Source organism: Scylla paramamosain, chromosome 33, assembly GCF_035594125.1.
Source record: "Scylla paramamosain isolate STU-SP2022 chromosome 33, ASM3559412v1, whole genome shotgun sequence".
NCBI lineage: Eukaryota > Metazoa > Arthropoda > Malacostraca > Decapoda > Portunidae > Scylla > Scylla paramamosain.
Genome location: NC_087183.1, coordinates 15,749,454 through 15,767,367, shown reverse-complemented (window position 1 = coordinate 15,767,367; position 17,914 = coordinate 15,749,454). Strand labels below are relative to the sequence as shown.

Here is a 17,914-nt window from a genome sequence, read left to right as displayed (position 1 = left end):
GAGAGAGAGAGAGAGAGAGAGAGAGAGAGAGAGAGTAAAAATGGAACAAAGAAAAGAAAAAAAATACTAAATAATATCTCACTTATCTTAAAAAAGTTAAATTAACGAATATAATTGCATAATATTCTTATATTTTAGGTCAAGTTAGGTTAAATCAAGTTAGGTTTTAAGTTAGGGTAAGCTAGGTAAATGTCATGTAATTTACTTTCATACCTCTCTCTCTCTCTTTCTCTCTCTCTCTCGCTCGCTCGCTCGCTTGCTCGCTCGCTCGTTCGCCACGCCCATACCACCCACGCATGGCTGTCACGCCCCTGCCCGTCACTCTGTTCTCGCCTAGCCGCCTGCTATCAATCACTCCGCCATATGTACAGCGTAGCAAACAGGAAGGGAATAAGAAAGATAACTAGCTTGACAGAAGGAAGGAAGATAACTAGATTGATAGATGGAAAGACACGAAAAAGGAAAGAAAGTAATGAAGAAAGATAACTAGATTTGTAGATAGACAGAAAGAAAAGTAAAGGAAAGAAAGGAAAAAAGGAAAGGTAGAAGAAGGTAAATGAGCGAAAGAAAGATTATATGAAAAGGAAAGGAAGAAAAAGATAGAAAAGAAAGGAAAGGAAATAGATAGACTGATAGATAAGTAGATAGATAAATAGACAGAAAAAGATGGATGGATAGAAAGAAAGAACAAAAAAAAAAGGAAGCAAAGAAAGAAGGAAAAAGAAGAGATGAATTGATACACAGACGATAAAAGGAGAAGGAAAAAGAAAGAACAGGAAAGGATAGAAAAAAAAAAAAAAAGGAATGAAGTGAAAAAAGTATAAGAAGTTTGGAAATGCATGAAGTGGCAGATTTAATGAAGGAATTGACAAAAAGAAAGGAAGGAAGTGAAAGATGATGAAGAAAATGAATGAAAGAAGGAATGCGTAGTGATTAGATGAAAGAATAAAGAGGAAAGATAAAGAAAACGATGGTAAAGTACACGGAATGGAATAACTTTAAAAAAAAGAAGAGGGGGAGGAAAATGAAGACACTAAACTACAAGAGATCGCAAAGAAAGAAAGAAACAAACAAACAAATAAGTAACAACAACAAAAGCAGCATTATTCTTTAAACTACGTAACTGACAAAAAAAAAAAAAAAATGAATGAAAAAAAGAAGGCCCAAATGAAAAATAAACGCGAAACAAAAAGAAGCAAAAAGAAAGAAATCCAGAAGTCGTGAATATTAACTAGGCCACTACACACACACACACACACACACGGACGCTCACCCACCCGTACACACTCACCACTGTCTATACATACACTGACTGCAATCTTGAATCTTGCTTCTCTCGCATGCGCAGTGTGATCGCCAATCTCATAGCAGGGCTGAGGAGAGGACCACATGTAACACCTCTCTCTCTCTCTCTCTCTCTCTCAGCAATTTTCATTTTCTGTGGGCTGGTATTCTGAAACGGTTCGATCTCTCACCACTACTGGTTTCATTCAAAGGCCACAGGGATGATTAGCCAAGTTCTCAAGACTGTTTCCCATCTTAATAATGTTGGAATACTTGTTAATTTATCACTAGAGTAGTAAGAAACACCCTTAAAAACCCGTGTCACTTAGCTAGAGCCTTATGATAGTAGGCGGGCAAAAATGTCTCGGAATATGATCCCAGGCTGACTGAAAGGCTGACATGGCTATACTGAGAAAGCGAGAACTTGATAAAAAGAAAACGACAAAGTGTGTATCTCAGGTTTTTACAATCACAGCGATGATTAGAGGGTACTTAAGAAAAGGGAAGATAGTTGAATATGCCACTAAAGTTACGAAATATAACATAACAGTGGTTTACGAAAATGTTTGAGAGAAAAACTGGGAATAGAAGAAAAAAGGATAAGTGTCCCATTAAAACTATACGCTCTCTTTGGTAGTCCTCCAGCAGATATCAGCGTAAACTTCCAAATATTAATTACTTCACACAACCGTGTATTGCACATCATCACCAGTTCTATGTTGTATTGCCTACTTTCAACTTCAAACGTTCAGCTTCACTCTATTGTTAATTGTTAATTCATTTATGTTTTTTGCTGTCATTGTGACGCTGCCTCGCCATAACTTGTATGTTCCGTGACGCTGCCTCGCCATAACTTGCTTGTCTTCATGATGGGATTACCTGAATTATTCATTTATATTGTCATGAGCATTTGTATAACTGTAGACTGACGCGTTTCCGTGCGCAATAAATTAATCAGACAACAATAATCTCTCTCTCTCTCTCTCTCTCTCTCTCTCTCTCATCTTGCAGGCTTTTGTTACGGGTTTCATTGCTTATCTATCGTTAATACCAATGCCGGTTTTAATTATCTATACGTTTCATTTCCCTCATTCCTGCTTTGTGTTTTGCTTGAGAGAGAAAGAGTCGCGCCCACCCAAGTACGTACATAACTGCCACATCTACAACAAGCACTTCATTGCAGCCTTGGCCTGCTTGTTGCCTTCACCACGACCTCTCCTTGTTGCGTGAGAGGCAGCGTAAATGGCAACCACCTCATTGCGTCGTTCAGGAAATGAAAACGATGGTATTTGCTTGAATTATTATTATTGTTATTCTCATTATCATATTTTTCTGTTTTCTTGTTGGACGTTAAATCTTCAGAATGATCGTTAAATGATCATTGAAAGTCACATCATAGAATATATACAATACACAATACATAGAAAATGTACTTGAAAATGCACTGTTGTTCAGACGAATCGCCTCCACGTCAAAGAGTAACGTTCATCACTGCTTCAGAACCTCATGAACCATTGAAAGAAGCACTGCTGCCGCGTCCTTGTTGACTGCTTGACGAGCTTGTTAGCGGAATGGCTTGGAGCAGTGCTTCCCAAACTTGGGGGGGGGCGCTCCTTTAAGGGGGCGTGAGGAGAACACAGGGACGCCGTGAACTTATCTGGCCCAAAAATAATTGTAAAAAAAATAAATAAATAAATAAATAACTAATGAAATTCCATGAGGAACAAGTATGGCCTTACACTCATGCCAAGTGCCGGCACCAACCTCGCTGAATTGAGCCATGCAAACCATGTCATTCGTGCAGTCGGTTGTTCACTTCAGTGTTATGAGAACTGGAAATATTCTGCATGTGTCACGTCAACATGCTTCATGATTAGTTAATGAAAATGTGGGTAAATTGGTTTGGCTGGTTTAAAGGAGTATGTGTCTACATTTCAGTACTGGGAGAATATGAAATATGTGCGTGCCATGTCTTCATATATATATATACGAGTATATATATATATATATATATATATATATATATATATATATATATATATATATATATATATATATATATATATATATATATATATATATATATATGTAGTCAATTATTACATGCTCACTTGAGTGTTATGAGTGTTTGGAAATATTGAAATATTATGTTACGTTATCAAATTCTATACTTGATTTCTGGGGCTACAAGTTAATTCTTTTTCTTTTTATTTATTTTTTTCGATTCTTTTAAGAAATGTTTATTAAAATGTCTCGTGTCTGTATCATTTGTTTAATTTGTTTTAATCTAAAAGATCTTTATTTTCCGAAACACTGCCAAGATACAAATTACAAAAAAAATAAAAAATAAATAAATAAATAAATAATAATAATAATAATAATTTTACATCCATTGGTGGCGGGGCAGGGGCGTGCTTGGCTTGTCAGAAGCAAAAAGGAGCGTCACGTAAGATGGTTTGCGACTCACCGGCCTAGACTAATTAACGATGCTTATAGAACGATGCTTACAGTGAGTTGTTATAATGAGTCTTTACAACAAACAAGGGGGAGGGGGGGAGGGAAAGAGGAGAAGGAGGAGGAGGAGGAGGAGGTAAAGTAGAAAGGAGTGAGACATTAAGGCAGTTATTTCTTCTGAAGACTGTGTGCAGGTAAGTCTTGTCCTCTCACGGGAGTTTTCTTATTATGATTTTGTGTTGGAAGAGGAGGGTCTTGTGACAACAGTGGGCTTCAGGTGGAGTGGTGAAGGACCGAGGATTCAGACTCTTGATTACGATAGTTTGAAGGTTTCATGTCGCGTCTTAGAGGAGAGTAGGAAGTGTTGACTGAGGAGATGGAGAGGTTGGTGCGTAGGGAGTGTTGCCGGAGGAGATACAGAAAGGTTGGTGTGTAGGAAGTGTTGCTTGAGGAGATAGAGGTTGGTGCGTGGTGTGTAGGAAGTGTTGCCTGAGGAGATAGGTTGGTGCGTGGTGCAAAAAAAGAAAAAGAAAAGTTACTGGTTTTTGCTTTAAGTACTTTTATCATCGGGGCTTTAGTGTAATGATCGGTGTAAATGAGAATTTTATTAACGAAATGAACTTCGCAACAGTGATGCCGACTGCAGTGTAGTTATGTCCACGAGGGGGCGTAAATGTAGGTCTATTCAAAGCAAGGTGTTTATAGCCTTGCTTAGTGTCTGACTTTCGTGCTTCCACTCATGTTATCTCGAGTTTAGCGCGAAATGTATTGAGCTGGCTAACTGTCGTGCTCTCCTTAGCTTCGCTTGCACGCGGCTCGATAGTAGTTATGAATCGTTACTGCTGTTTTCCGCGAGCCTTTGGGTGTTTCCTCCATTCTCTAATATCTCCTTGCATTCAGATTTGGAGCTGTGTATCATGCTTCGGACTTCCGTACTTTCTGTATTGTTATAAACAGTGCTTCTGTTGTCGAGTAAAGCTTTCAAAATGGCTGTATCCTCATTGAACTTCATTCAACAGAACCGTTGTGAAGGGCGACGTAGGTGCCGGGACAACATGGAACATTGGAGCCCAGCGGAGAGGTTGATTGCCGATCCCGGAGCATCCACGGCGATACTAGTGGAAACATTGGTTACAAGACATGACCAGGATTGAGGATGCTTACCAACCACGTGTCCCAGAATCTAAACGCAGATGCTCGAGTTCTTGATTTCGGCAGAGGAAGAGGTGTTTCATCCACTGTGTGCTCGGTGCTGCTTGTGAAAGTGGAGAGCGACCAAGGTTCGGAATGTTCCTCGGTAATGCTTGTTTCAAGTAAGAAATGCTGCATTTGTGGTCTGTCCAAGCATCCATGGTTCAGGCGTCCTGCTCGTGGCGCAATCTGCAACGTGTCGGAAGAATGGGTGTCACACTAGTGGTGCGGTGCCACCACACTGAAGAAAGCTCTTAACTTCTAAGGAAAAAGTTATGGCAAATTATGATTACCGTCCAAGAAAACAATGCATAGAGGCCAGAAATCGGGTATTAGGATTTATTTTTGGTTGTTAAAAACTCCCTAAGTAAGAGTTATAATTGACGCTGGTCAGAGCTCCAGATTATGCTGTGCAGTTCTGGTCCCCATATTACAAGGATAGGTCTGTTAGAATAGGTACAAAAAAGACTAAAAGAAAAGAGGATGAAGGGTATTTCTTAGAGAGGAGGATGTAACCTTTAAATTTACACCCATTAGAGAGGAGTAGGTTAAGAGGACGCGAGAGGTCTTTAGCAGCGTAGAATGAGAAATAACGAGTGGAAACTTGAAAAGTTGGTTTGAGATAACGAGGTAATTCCCAGGTGAATGGAATGAACTAGATTCAATAATCAGGTTGAGTGCTTAGGGAGCTTTAAAATTCTAGGTTAAAGATTTATGAATGGTGATGATTGGTGGAAATAAGCATGTTGCATATAGTGACTGCCACGTGTATGTACAGCTTCCCGTAGTTTCATGTGTTCTTGTACAAAATATCCTAACAGAGATACCAGTGTTCCTGAAGTACCACGCTCCCCCGACTGATCAAGCGTTATGAGGGGACTACACTAGACGGGCGGCGAGCACAAAGGACGGAATCCAGAAGCTGTGGATGACACTACGGCTCCACAAACACCCTTGCAGCAGAGATGATGGGTGATGAACCCTCCCGAGATTATATACTTTTATTAATAGGGATTGTAATATTGTTTCATCTTTATCATTTAGTGTCCTTGTAAAGCCTTTGTTCTTGGTTTCAGATCTTATTTCGGATCAGAATTAAATACTGGGTTGTACTGATTGTTACACGCTTCAGAATGGCTTGAGGAATCACCTTTTATCTAAACACTGACCCACAATTTTCATGACTACAGCTGCTCACTTCCTCGTGCAGGTGTATCCAAGACAGGGCAGACGTGTACTACATTAGGACAAGTAGGAGCAAGGTGTTCTTACCAAGGTTTAAAAATTTAATATCTTGCTACAGGTGCTGCCATTACTGAAGGGAGAAGTAAACCAGTGTGTGCTGCCAACAATCCCCATCCTGCTGCAGAAAGCTTTGTTGTACTGGGAGATTGGATGCTATCCTCTGCCTCGCTTCACCTTCCAGGGAGGGAGGAGGGATACTCAACTCTATCCTGTCAATACGTTGCCGCACTGTCCGGTTATCCCCTCCTTGTCCCGTGAATGTACCTACATGCATTGTATAATAAAAATAATAAATTACGAGATTAATATTGGATGTTGATAAATTTTCTCTTTTTCAAGCAACTGCTTTGCTAACTGAAAACAGCATTACTACTTTTTTTAGGCATTCGGAAGAATAATAATAAAACCTCTCAGAACTGGTAATTTATTTGAAAAGCTTGTCCACAATCATAAACTGCAAGAACAATGAACAATTCAAATGGCCACCAAATCCATCCTACCTAATGAAGAATGATCATGCTTGGCAAAAATGGCCCTAATTTTCTGAAACTGGCTGGAAAATGAGCAAAAATAGCTGTAAAATGCCAAAAAAAAATGTAGAATTTTGAAACTGGCTGGAAAATGTGCAAAAATGCCCAGAAAAATGTAGTACTGAATTTTGAAACTGGCTGGAAAATGTGCAAAAATGGCTGGAAAATGTGCAAAAATGCCCAGAAAAATGTAGTACTAAGTCGAAAATACTCTGAAGAGTCTCCGGAGATTAAAAGCAGTACAACATTATGGCTAAAATAAAATTGAAACTCCCTTCATTTCACTTAATTATTTTATTTAAACACAAATTTTCATTGCATTGTCTCTGGAAAGTTTATACAGCTTTTTTTTTAAGCATTTTGAGAATTTTCATTAAAAAAGACTTGGGCAAATTTTCAACTTATTACAATTTTTGCAAACAGCATCTAAACCTAATACATTTTTGGCTTTTAATAATTATTGATAAACAAGCAACTTGACAGTACATTGTCCCTTGTAACACTATGATCATAAATATTATCTTTTTAAAAAATACAGGTCTTCATTCTCTAGTCTAATATAGCAATCAAAGTTCTAGAAAGTTAAGAAGCTGGCTGTATAATCAATCATATTTTCAGCCTAAATACATCTTAAAAAAATATATAAATCCATTTATACACAACACTTCCTTAAAATTGCACATTTATGTGAATAACTACAAAACTTGCCTATAACAGCTGCACAGAGACCTTGCAGTAATGACTGTGTGAACTTCCACTGCTAGGAAGTGTAATGCTTCATATTTGTGCAATCAGGACCATTAAGTTTGGAAGAGACTGAAGAGAACACAGTGAGATGGATGTGTGGGTGTGCTGGGAGAGAGGGCTCACCTAACAAGGGACTGATATGCACACTGAACTGACACCACCACCAAAGTAAATGACTGAAAAAATGCATGAATTTAGCAGGCCGATAAAGACTGACTGAAATAGATGATGGTGATGATAAACACAGGCCAAGCCAAGAACTTGAAACAAATCTTCATAATGCAAGGTCTCTTGTAAATAACTTTTATAAAATTTCATAATTGTTACTCCTTCTAGCTAAATAAATATGGACATTAAATTAAATGACAATGCACACAAAATCCTGTGGTTGAAACTATGTGCACTACCTACAGCCTAAAAAAAAAAAAAAAAAAATGTTGAACCAATTATGCTGTGTACATTATAACAATCTCCATCTTCACCCTTTCTCTGTCTTGCACTTGCCACGGGTGTCTCTGAAAGTGTGTGCGCTGCTGGACATCCAAAAGCTTGCAAGAAAAAGAAAAAAGTCAACAAATGCTTTAAAAGGAGACTGAAGTGTAGAGGAGGAGGAGGAAAATAATGAGATAACATATAAGGACATAAGAAAATAAGGGAAGCTGCAAGAAGCCATCAGGCATACGTGTGGCAGTCCCTGTATGAAGCATACCTTCTTGAAACCTCCCTCTTGAAAGAATTCAAGTCAAAGGAAGGAGGAAATACAGAAACAGGCAAGGAGTTACAGAGTTTACCAGATAAAAGGATGAATAATTGAGAATACTGGTTAACTCTTGCATTAGAAGGGTAGCAAGAAAATAGCAGTAGAAGATATCGAGAGATGTAACACTGCAGCGATGAGAGAGAGGATAAAGACAGTCATTATGGAGAGGAGTTGATAAGTTTCCTCTCCATAATGACTCACTCCCTCCCCCCTCTCTCTCTCTCTCTCTCTCTCTCTCTCCTACTCATTGCTTATGCATTTGTTATTTCAAGTGTGTGTGTGTGTGTGTGTGTGTGTGTGTTTCATTATCAGGTATTATTATTATATGAGTGCACCTGTCTCACAGCAAAAATAAAAACACAGTTCTCACAGAAGCACTTGGGTCACACACAACACAGTGGTGTGTATCTTTGTTACCACAAATTGTTCACTCCTGAGATATCAATTTTTTTTTTATTTTTTTTTTTATCAATTTAACGTTTTCTCTGCGTAATCAGGTTACCTCTTGCCCTGATGGTCTGCAGGCAGTGTCAGCAGGGTGGGGAGTGAAGAGGGGTCAAGAAGGGGAGGCATTGTAGGGTAGGAAGTACCAGAGGACGAATAAGTTGGATTATTTTCGGTTACATTAGGTTTAGTTTAGTTAGGTTAGGTTAGATTAAGTTTAGTTAGGTTAGGTTTAGTTAAGCTTAATTTTTTTTCATTGTCATGTGTGAGGATGAAACTACATTTCTCTGCTAGATTTTGGCATTTTTTTTGGACGAATCTCTGCTGTTTTCTTTACATATAATTAGCTTACATGTATGGGTGAGAGGAGGGGCATTAAAAAAAAAAAAAACTGATTAGCAGCAGAGACAGTTACTAGATTTATTGAAAGCACATCAAAATCTACCAGAAAAATGAAGTTTCATCTGAAAATGTCTGACGGGTACACTTATATAAATTTACCCATTGTTTGTGTAGGCAGACTGAATGCCGAGCTGCTGCACTCGTCTCCAAACTGCCTGTGCTTAACACGGTCTGCGAATGAAACCTGGGCTGGACATGAGTGACGGCGAGACGATTATCCAAGTTCATATTCCAGAATGGTCCGAGCTGGTTGGGCTGACGGTCCGAGATGTATCAACCCCCGAGCCCTAACCACCCCAACAACTGTTCCCATCACCACGACACCCCATGCAACACTCCCACGCTACTTAATACTATTGTCATTAACTTTTTGATCCTACGAAAATCTTAACTTCACAGGACTTCTATTTAATCAGTAGCACAAATCCTGTCCACCCCATTACTCACCCCTCACCAGCACAACACCTCTACACTGCCATGCTACACCACACACACACGCACACACACACTCTCCCACCTTTGCCTCCCGTATCTGCTCTCACCACACTGCCTCAGGGCTGCCACCAGGGCTCACTTCACCCTGAAGAGACAAATGCGGAGTGGCCAGGCGGGAAGGGACACAAAGTAACAGAGAAACTCGAGAATTAAAACGACGATTGACTTGCCCGCCCTTACACTGTCATGAGCAGACGACGCGCGCTCAACTACTTGACTCAAAATGTCTAGCAGTGTGAGATTTTGGTCTATGGAGTTTATTTATGATTTTTATGTGGTATTCTAAATAAATAAGAGTTTATATTAGTTTTTGTGTTTCTTTTTGTACGGTTTTTACCTTCCCTTGGATATTTTATTTATTTATTTATTTTTTGCTCTACTACTTGTGTCGTTATTGTGTTTCTATTTATATAATGTCAAAGGTTTTTAGATAAGGTTTTGGGTAATTGTTATTTATTATTTATTTTGATTTAGCTTTTTGTATAGTGTTACCTTCTTTTCTTATTTTTTTGGTCTGGTACTTGAGCCAGTACCGTATCATACTTGTGTCTATAATATTTGAGTTTATTTGTCATTTACTTTTCTTCTGTTAGTAATATGATTTAGGCTTCCTTGCTATTCTTTTGTTGACTAAAGATTTACGAGCTCTGCAATCTGTTTTCTTCGTAAAGTTAAACAAACAGCCTTTTAGAGAGCCCGTAAGCCATGTAACTATGTGGGTGTTAATGCACAATCCTGTTGGATCTTTCCTTTAGGGACTGACACTTTAGCGGGATTTTTTTTTTCACCTTTTTATTTTCCCTGACGAGAGACCCTGTTAAGATGAGAATATCACACATCAAAGTTGGTCCTAAAACGTCTTTCAATCACACTGACTCCATATTAGTCAATCTCTCAACATTCCTGGTTATTTTAGTTCACTGACTATTCTTATCACTGCCATACTTCTCAGGAGCTCCACCTCTGCATCTCTTAAACAATCTTTCAATACAATTAATCAATTTACTAATCACCTAAGAGCACATGCCGGACTTCAATGGACGCCAGTCCCCAATGACACGCACAAGCAATGATGACACAATGAACTCCTTCCTTACTATAAATAACCAACAAAAACACAATCTTCCCCCACCAGCACCACAACGCACTCTCCCTGCATAATCCCACATGACTCAGTGGCAGCAGGAACTCCACCAGCGATCACACAGGTAATAAAACTTTAACACCGCAATAGGAAGCCCGATGTTACAGGAGCCTGCTGGAACACTGACAAGCTCCTCCAAGCCTCTATTCTCCACAGGTACAATAAATGAAGTAACGATAGATGAATGGATGATATTTGATTCTGCAGCTTAACACCATACGGAAGGAAACACACAGAGGGAACCCATCAAACCCCATTCTCCGCTAATGGACTAATAGACAGCAAGAGGTTTCTGGGTCAGCAGCGGACCGGATCTTGTCTTGATGGTGATGCGGTAGAATAAATATTTGTCCTCTGGGGTGAACCGTGCTGTGGGAGATGAAGTGAGGTTATTAATTCCTTCATCTATACACCCTCATGGGATTAACGTTGACATTTCTCATCAGGTTATAATTATACTGTAAATACATTTTCTTTTTTTTATGCAAGAGGGCCGCTAGCCGAGGGTAGCCGTATCCGTGGCACACACAATCCGTTCATGACTGGACTCTAAAGGTCAGCCTTGCATCCCACGGGCACGGCCATTCACACTGGTGGGGAACGTAAAGGGATGGGAGGGAATAGACGGAGGGCGGGTAATGGGAGGAAGAAACTTGGATGGAAAGACGGGAAAGGAACAAGCAAAATTAGTTGTACGAGAGACTGGCGCCCGAGTCTGAGTGATGCAACACTAGGGAGCGCTGCCCTTAGTCTCAGGCACCGATCCCGAGGCACCACCCCCTTGATATCAATGGTACTGGGGGGGGACTGCGGGAGATGGAGTGTGATGGGTGAATAAATAGGAGAGGAGGGATTTAGGGGAAGAGTGAGTGACGCGTTGGTTGAGTGACAAGGCTTAGTGTCCCCGGGCCAGTGACGACGATGATTCCCGCGTGTCTCGCTGACGAGTGCCCTAACTAATCACTGCTGCTGCGTCCCCGGCGGAAACTTTGACATGTTAGGATCAAAATAGAAGTTAGGAATTTGTAACAAAAATATAAACTACTAGTACTGTTATGTTATTGATGTTACTACTACTACTATTACTACTACTACTACTACTAAAGGGAGAAGACAGATGTTTTTTCTTTGCTTAAATAGGGAACAAGACCATATATGTATCTCTCTCTCTCTCTCTCTCTCTCTCTCTCTCTCTCTCTCTCTCTGATGTAACCATTGTCCTGAGGAACAAAAAAATAATACACCTCGACACACACATACGGTTGAACGACTGCGTGAGAGAGAGAGAGAGAGAGAGAGAGAGAGAGAGAGAGAGAGAGAGAGAGAGAGAGAGAGAGAGAGAGAGAGACTTACATTACCGTTTCCTCGTTATATATGCCTCCCAGAAGTTACGCCACAAAGTCACTGTGAATACGAGGATAGAGATAAATAATTAACTGACAATATTAACAACTAATAGACAACAGAGGCACACTGAACAATTACAATGAAAAAATATGTGTAGTGTTCTTATGTTAATGAAAAAAAAAAAACGAAATACAAACAATAAAAAGCTGCCCTAAAGAAACGAAAAAGAGGAAAACGAAAGAAAAAAGTAAAAAGAAAAAAAAAGAAAAGAAAAGAAAAGACAACAACAAGTAAACAAGGCCCACTTTACCTTCCACTACCCAATGATTCCCTCCTCACGGTCTGTTCATATGGAAGTGACGGGGAAACAGGGCGGGAGAATGCTCCATGGAGACTGGCGGTGAGGAGGAGAAAAGAATGTGGATACTGGCTCACCGCGGCGTTAGTAATGACGGGACAGAGAGAGAGAGAGAGAGAGAGAGAGAGAGAGAGAGAGAGAGAGAGAGAGAGAGAGAGAGAGAGAGAGAGAGAGAGATAACATACGCTCATGATATCATTCCCCATAAATAAAACTCGTGAGAACAAAAAACAAAGAAAACAAAGGAACAAGAAAAGAAAAGGAAGAAAACTGTCCATTATAGTCTCTGAAGCTGTCATAATGCTCCTCTTCTGTAACACTTTGTCGTAATGTTAGAAAGAAAAAGGAAAACGAAAAAAAAAAAAAAAATCGGGAAAAGTCAACAAAAAACCTCCATTCCTTTGCTAATTTAATCCTAACAAAAACAACTTCAATAAATAAAGAGAGAGAGAAAAAAATGCTAATTGTCTAAGAAAAATAACATAGATTAAAATTGTCGCTTTTAAACTTAATGTACATTCACCTACCAATTTTAATGCATCCCCGGTAAGGTCAGGCTTCTGTAACTTTAAGACATATCTATGAGTCATCCAGCTACTGCTAATTTGGTTTCAAGGTTACGGGAAGAATGAAGAATCAGCGACGCAGCGGAAGAGGAGGACCAGGACCATCAGGTATGCATGGGTGTTTGTGTTGCCATCGCGTGATGTCCCAGATTTCCTTCTTACATAACGAGTCCTGCAGGTTACGTATCCTCTTCTGTTTCTTGTGTAATGATGTAAGTACGTTTTTCTGCCTTTTTTTTAATATATATATATATATATATATTTTTTTTTTTCGTGGTTTTGTTCAGGTCTTGATATATATATATATATATATATATATATATATATATATATATATATATATATATATATATATATATATATATATATATATATATATAAAGAAAGCGTGTTTTCTGGTATAAGAAGTTTGATGACTAGAAGTGACTAAAATGGAGTTATGTAAGGACACACACACACACACACACACACACACACACACACACACACTCGTATATAAGACGTCCGCACCTCATCGCATTTACTCGAGTTCCTCACAGCACACAGGTGAGTCTGGCGCAGGTGTGTTAGTGGTCTCAGACCCACCACAGCCCACCACACACCACAGTGAGTCCTAAAGTGATAAACCCTGAGGTGGTGTCAGTCTTGCTGTTATCGACTGACGGGATATTGCTGCTGGTTGGAATGTGTTAGACCAGTGGTTGTTGTAGATGAGTTTCAGAGTAAATTTGTAGTATGTTAGAGTTAGAATTTGTAATATGTTAGAGCACTGTTATTTACTTTATTTATTTTCTTATAACTTTGGGATATGTTAGAGCACCAGCATATTAAAAATATATTAGAAGATAAGTGACTTAGGAATAGTTTAAAGGGCTACAGCAACAACAACAACAATAACAACAACAACAACAACAACATCTACTACTACTACTACTACTACTACTATTACTGCATTACATTAGACGAGAGATGAATTAGGAATATTTTAGAAACCTACTACCACCACCACCACAACTACTACCACTCCTACAGAAGATGAAGGTCGCGGCGGCTCTCTCCCTCCTGGTGGCGGTGCAGCTGGCTCATGTACACCTGGCGGAGGCACAGGTATGCTAGCGACGAGTTCTCTTACCGCGGTTCATCCTGAAGATTGCTTTGGGTTGCATAGCGTCTGAGTCGCGTCCCAGAAGACAATGTATCTAGACTAACTTAAATTTACCTTACTTTTATCTTTTCTAGTTTGAGTCGGAGGTGGATGAGATGGCGCCCTACGAGATAATTAAGAAAGGACAGGTGAGTCATCAGGTTGTTTTTTTAAGGCCACTTTTTTTCTATTTTTATTTTTTTATTTATTTATTTTTTTTGTCTGTCAGGTGTGCGTGAGTCTACAACGAAGTGTTTTGTTGGCACGTAATGTTTTTGTCTTTCTTTTTAAGCGAGGACATGTGGTTCAGAAGGTCGTTTTCTTTGTACTTTTTGTTCATTTATTTTTTTTATTTCCTTTTTCCTCCTTTTCCTCCTCTCTCATCTTTTTTTCTTCGCTCCCCTCCCTTTTCTCCATTTATTCACTCCTTACTCCATCCCCCTCTTCCTCTCATTCTCCTGCCCTCTTTATTCCCTCATTCTTTTTACATTTCCCCTTATTCTCACTCCATCTACCCTTAACACTCACTTTCTCCTCACTTTCTCACTCCCACTTACACCCCTCTCTCCTCTCATTTCATCTGTTTGCTTCACTCCCTCACTCATTCTCCCCTCTCACTCAATCTACCCTCTCCACTTCCTTGCTGCCGTACCTATCTCTCCTCCCGACTCTCTCACTCTCACCCCCTCTCCCTCCCAGGACTATGAGGAGAGGTACTACCCCCCTGCAAGATGGGTGTGCCACAGCAAGACATCTATGAGACCCACCATGAGTAGAATGTCCCAGTCCTTCTTCCCTCTCTTCTCTTACATCACTGGTGCCAATGACAGAGGTGAGATGAGTCTACCTGTGTATATTTTTACCTGTAATTAAGAGTTTGTTTCATCAGTTTTTACTTTTGTTCAGTATGTTTTTTTTTATCGGTAATTGCTGGTTTGGTCTAGTTTGGCGAGAGTGCTATTTTTATCAATATCTTAGGGGTTAAGAGGATGAGAGCGTAAGAGGATAAGGAAAACTGTAAGAAGTCATTAGGTTTATATGTGGTTGTCCCGTTTGTATGTGTTCTGTGTGCATTTTTTTGTTTTTGTTCGTTTTGGTGATGTGATTCGAGTGTATATAAATGGTCTAACGCTCATAATTGAAAAAAAAAAATGGTTCTAAAAAGTAATGAGTTGCAAATTATCCTTCCTTTACGCATTAACAGTTGAGTGAGCGCACAAAGATGTCCAGATTAATGAAAATCCCATGAAAAATTTAATACATATCATTAATCAATCAGATACTTGCAAAAAAAAAAAAAAATCATATGAAAATACTTATACATAGATATCACAAAAAAAAAAAAAAGTAATAGTAACGCCGCAGTGAAATTATTGATTTGAGTTTGAAAATGAAATAAATAATTGGAATTGAATGAATGAATGAATGAATGAATAATTGATTGATTGAGTGAGTGAGTGACTGATATCTTGGCGTAACAATGAGAGCATGTGGTGAAACTCAAGTGAAATCAACAACGTAACCCAACCTAACTAAAGCCAAACCAACTCAATCCAACCAAACCCAACCAAACCCACCTTAACCTAATCCAATTTAATCAAACCCAACCTAACCAAACCCAACCTAACCAAACCCAACCTAACCTAACCTAACCTAACCTAACCTAACCTAACCAAACCCAACCTAACCTAACCTAACCTAACCTAACCTAACCAAACCCAACCTAACCAAACCCAACCTAACCAAACCCAACTTAACCAAACCAAACCAAACCCAACCTAACCTAACCTAACCTAACCTAACCTAACCTAACCTAACCAAACCCAACCTAACCAAACCCAACCTAACCAAACCCAACTTAACCAAACCAAACCCAACCTAACCTAACCTAACCTAACCTAACCAAACCCAACCTAACCTAACCTAACCTAACCTAACCAAACCCAACCTAACCAAACCCAACCTAACCTAACCTAACCTAACCTAACCTAACCTAACCTAACCAAACCCAACCTAACCTAACCTAACCTAACCTAACCTAACCTAACCAAACCCAACCTAACCAAACCCAACCTAACCAAACCCAACTTAACCTAACCTAACCTAACCTAACCTAACCTAACCTAACCTAACCCAACCAAACGTAATCTCCCCAGGCAGTAAGATCCAAATGACCGCGCCTGTCACCACCATGATGAGGCAGGAGCCCGCCACGAGCAGCTGGTGGAGCCAAATGTGCTTCTACCTGCCCGAGGCCCACCAGGCAGACACCCCGAATCCTGAGAACCCCGAGGTGTACCTGGAGGACCGCCCCGCCATGATTGTGTTTACCAGGTGAGTGTTGTGCTTGTTGTTGTTGTGGGGGTGGTAGTAGTAGTGGTTGTAATAATGGTAGTGGTGGTGGATGTTGTAGTAGTAGTAGTAGTGGTTGCTGTTGTAGTAGTAGTAGTAGTAGTAGTAGTAGTAATTATTGTTTTTGTTATTGTTGTTAATAATAATAATAATAATGATGGATTTTATCTTTTTTTTGTTACGGTTGGTAACATTATCATTATTATCATCATCATTAGTAACATTACGCAGCATTCATAAAAATATTATTAGAAATAAAAAAAAAAAGAGACTTCATTATGATGAAAAAACTAAAAAAAATAACAAAATGCGAAAAATACACACACACACACACACACACACACACACACACACACACACACACACACACACACATATATATATATATATATATATATATATATATATATATATATATATATATATATATATATATATATATATATATATATATATATAACCAAACACATTTTCAGAACAGCATTATGGGAGATTTTTTTTTCATTATTTATTTTCATTTTAACCTTCTTCCTTTTTTCTCTCTTTTTTGTTCTATGCTAATGTTCCAAATACATGAAATAAATAAATAAACAAATAAATGAATAAATAAACTCTTTTACCACCACCACCACCACCACCACCCTCTCCCCACAGAACAACTGGAGGCTTCCTGACAAAGGCGGCGCAGTGGAAGTACCAGGCGACGCTATTGAAGGAGTCTCTCTTGAATGCTAAGGAGCCCGCGGACTTCTCTACCTACTACATGTAAGTGCCTTGTCCTCTTTGTCCTCTTCCTCCTGACCCTCTTTCTTTTCTCTTCCTTCTGACTCTCTTTTCATTTTTCTTCCTCTTCCCTTTTCCCCTGATTATCTTTTTTTCCTTTTCCTCCTGACCCTTTTTCTTTTATCTCTCTTCTCCCTTTTCTCCTGACCCTCTCTCTTTCCTCTTCCTCCTCCCTTCCCTCCTGGCCCTATTCTTTTCCACTTCCTCCTCCCTTTCCCCTTTCTTATACCTTCCTCCTCCCTTTCCTCCTGACCCTCTTTCTTTCCTCTTCCTTCTTCCTTTCTCTCCTGACCATCTTTCTCTCCTCTTCCTACTCCTTTACCCCTGACCCTCTCTCTTTCCTCTCCCTCCTCCTTCTTTAAGTCATAACACTCTCCCTTACCACCTTGTAGTCCTCCCTTTACACTCAGCCTTTTTCTCCCAGTCATATCACACTCTCCCAGCACTCAATCCTCTCCTCTCTCCCACTACAGGGCTGGCTACGACTCTCCCATGAAGTTTTTGAACAGAAGGAACGAGATCTGGTATATGAAAAAGATGTGAGGATGTTAAGATGTCAGGTTCTCTCAGTCCCTTCGTCTTACCTCCAAAATAACTTCACCTTCACCTGTGTTTGTGTTGTTTTGTGTCTTGCTGGTTAAGTCAGTAAAGTTGTTTTTAGCTCAGAA

At 39.4% G+C, this 17,914-nt stretch overlaps 2 protein-coding genes and 2 long non-coding RNA genes across 4 annotated transcripts in view; 2 read left to right on the top strand and 2 right to left on the bottom strand.

The window, feature by feature from the left end:
* LOC135089470 (prostaglandin E2 receptor EP3 subtype-like) overlaps positions 1–1,396 on the bottom strand; it is a 9,660-nt gene extending 8,264 nt beyond the window's left edge. Inside the window, exon 1 of the mRNA XM_063985051.1 lies at positions 1,308–1,396. The gene's annotated coding sequence lies outside the window, so the exon portion shown is untranslated. The remainder of the gene's footprint in view (positions 1–1,307) is intronic.
* Positions 1,397–3,895: 2,499 nt separating this feature from the next.
* Positions 3,896–6,482, top strand: LOC135089787 (uncharacterized). The gene is made up of 2 exons (XR_010261641.1): positions 3,896–3,932; positions 4,758–6,482. It is a non-coding gene; the product is annotated as an uncharacterized LOC135089787 (long non-coding RNA).
* Positions 5,748–9,859, bottom strand: LOC135089788 (uncharacterized). Its single transcript, XR_010261642.1, has 2 exons — positions 9,157–9,859; positions 5,748–7,999 (listed from the first exon to the last, which is right to left on the bottom strand). It is a non-coding gene; the product is annotated as an uncharacterized LOC135089788 (long non-coding RNA).
* A 3,604-nt stretch (positions 9,860–13,463) lies between these two features.
* LOC135089500 (heme-binding protein 2-like) lies at positions 13,464–17,914 on the top strand. The gene is made up of 7 exons (XM_063985076.1): positions 13,464–13,513; positions 14,000–14,074; positions 14,207–14,260; positions 14,811–14,943; positions 16,268–16,445; positions 17,118–17,228; positions 17,720–17,914. Exons 2-7 carry the CDS (start codon positions 14,003–14,005, stop codon positions 17,787–17,789), a joined length of 618 nt encoding a protein of 205 aa, XP_063841146.1. The 5' UTR covers positions 13,464–13,513; positions 14,000–14,002; the 3' UTR covers positions 17,790–17,914.

Bases quoted from the DNA above. Each gene is read 5' to 3' on its own strand.
- LOC135089500 (XM_063985076.1), top strand. From the start codon at position 14,003: ATGAAGGTCGCGGCGGCTCTCTCCCTCCTGGTGGCGGTGCAGCTGGCT. The intron at 14,261-14,810 runs GTGAGTCATCAG...TCTCCCTCCCAG, and splicing joins AGATAATTAAGAAAGGACAG to GACTATGAGGAGAGGTACTA. The intron at 16,446-17,117 runs GTGAGTGTTGTG...CTCTCCCCACAG, and splicing joins GCCATGATTGTGTTTACCAG to AACAACTGGAGGCTTCCTGA.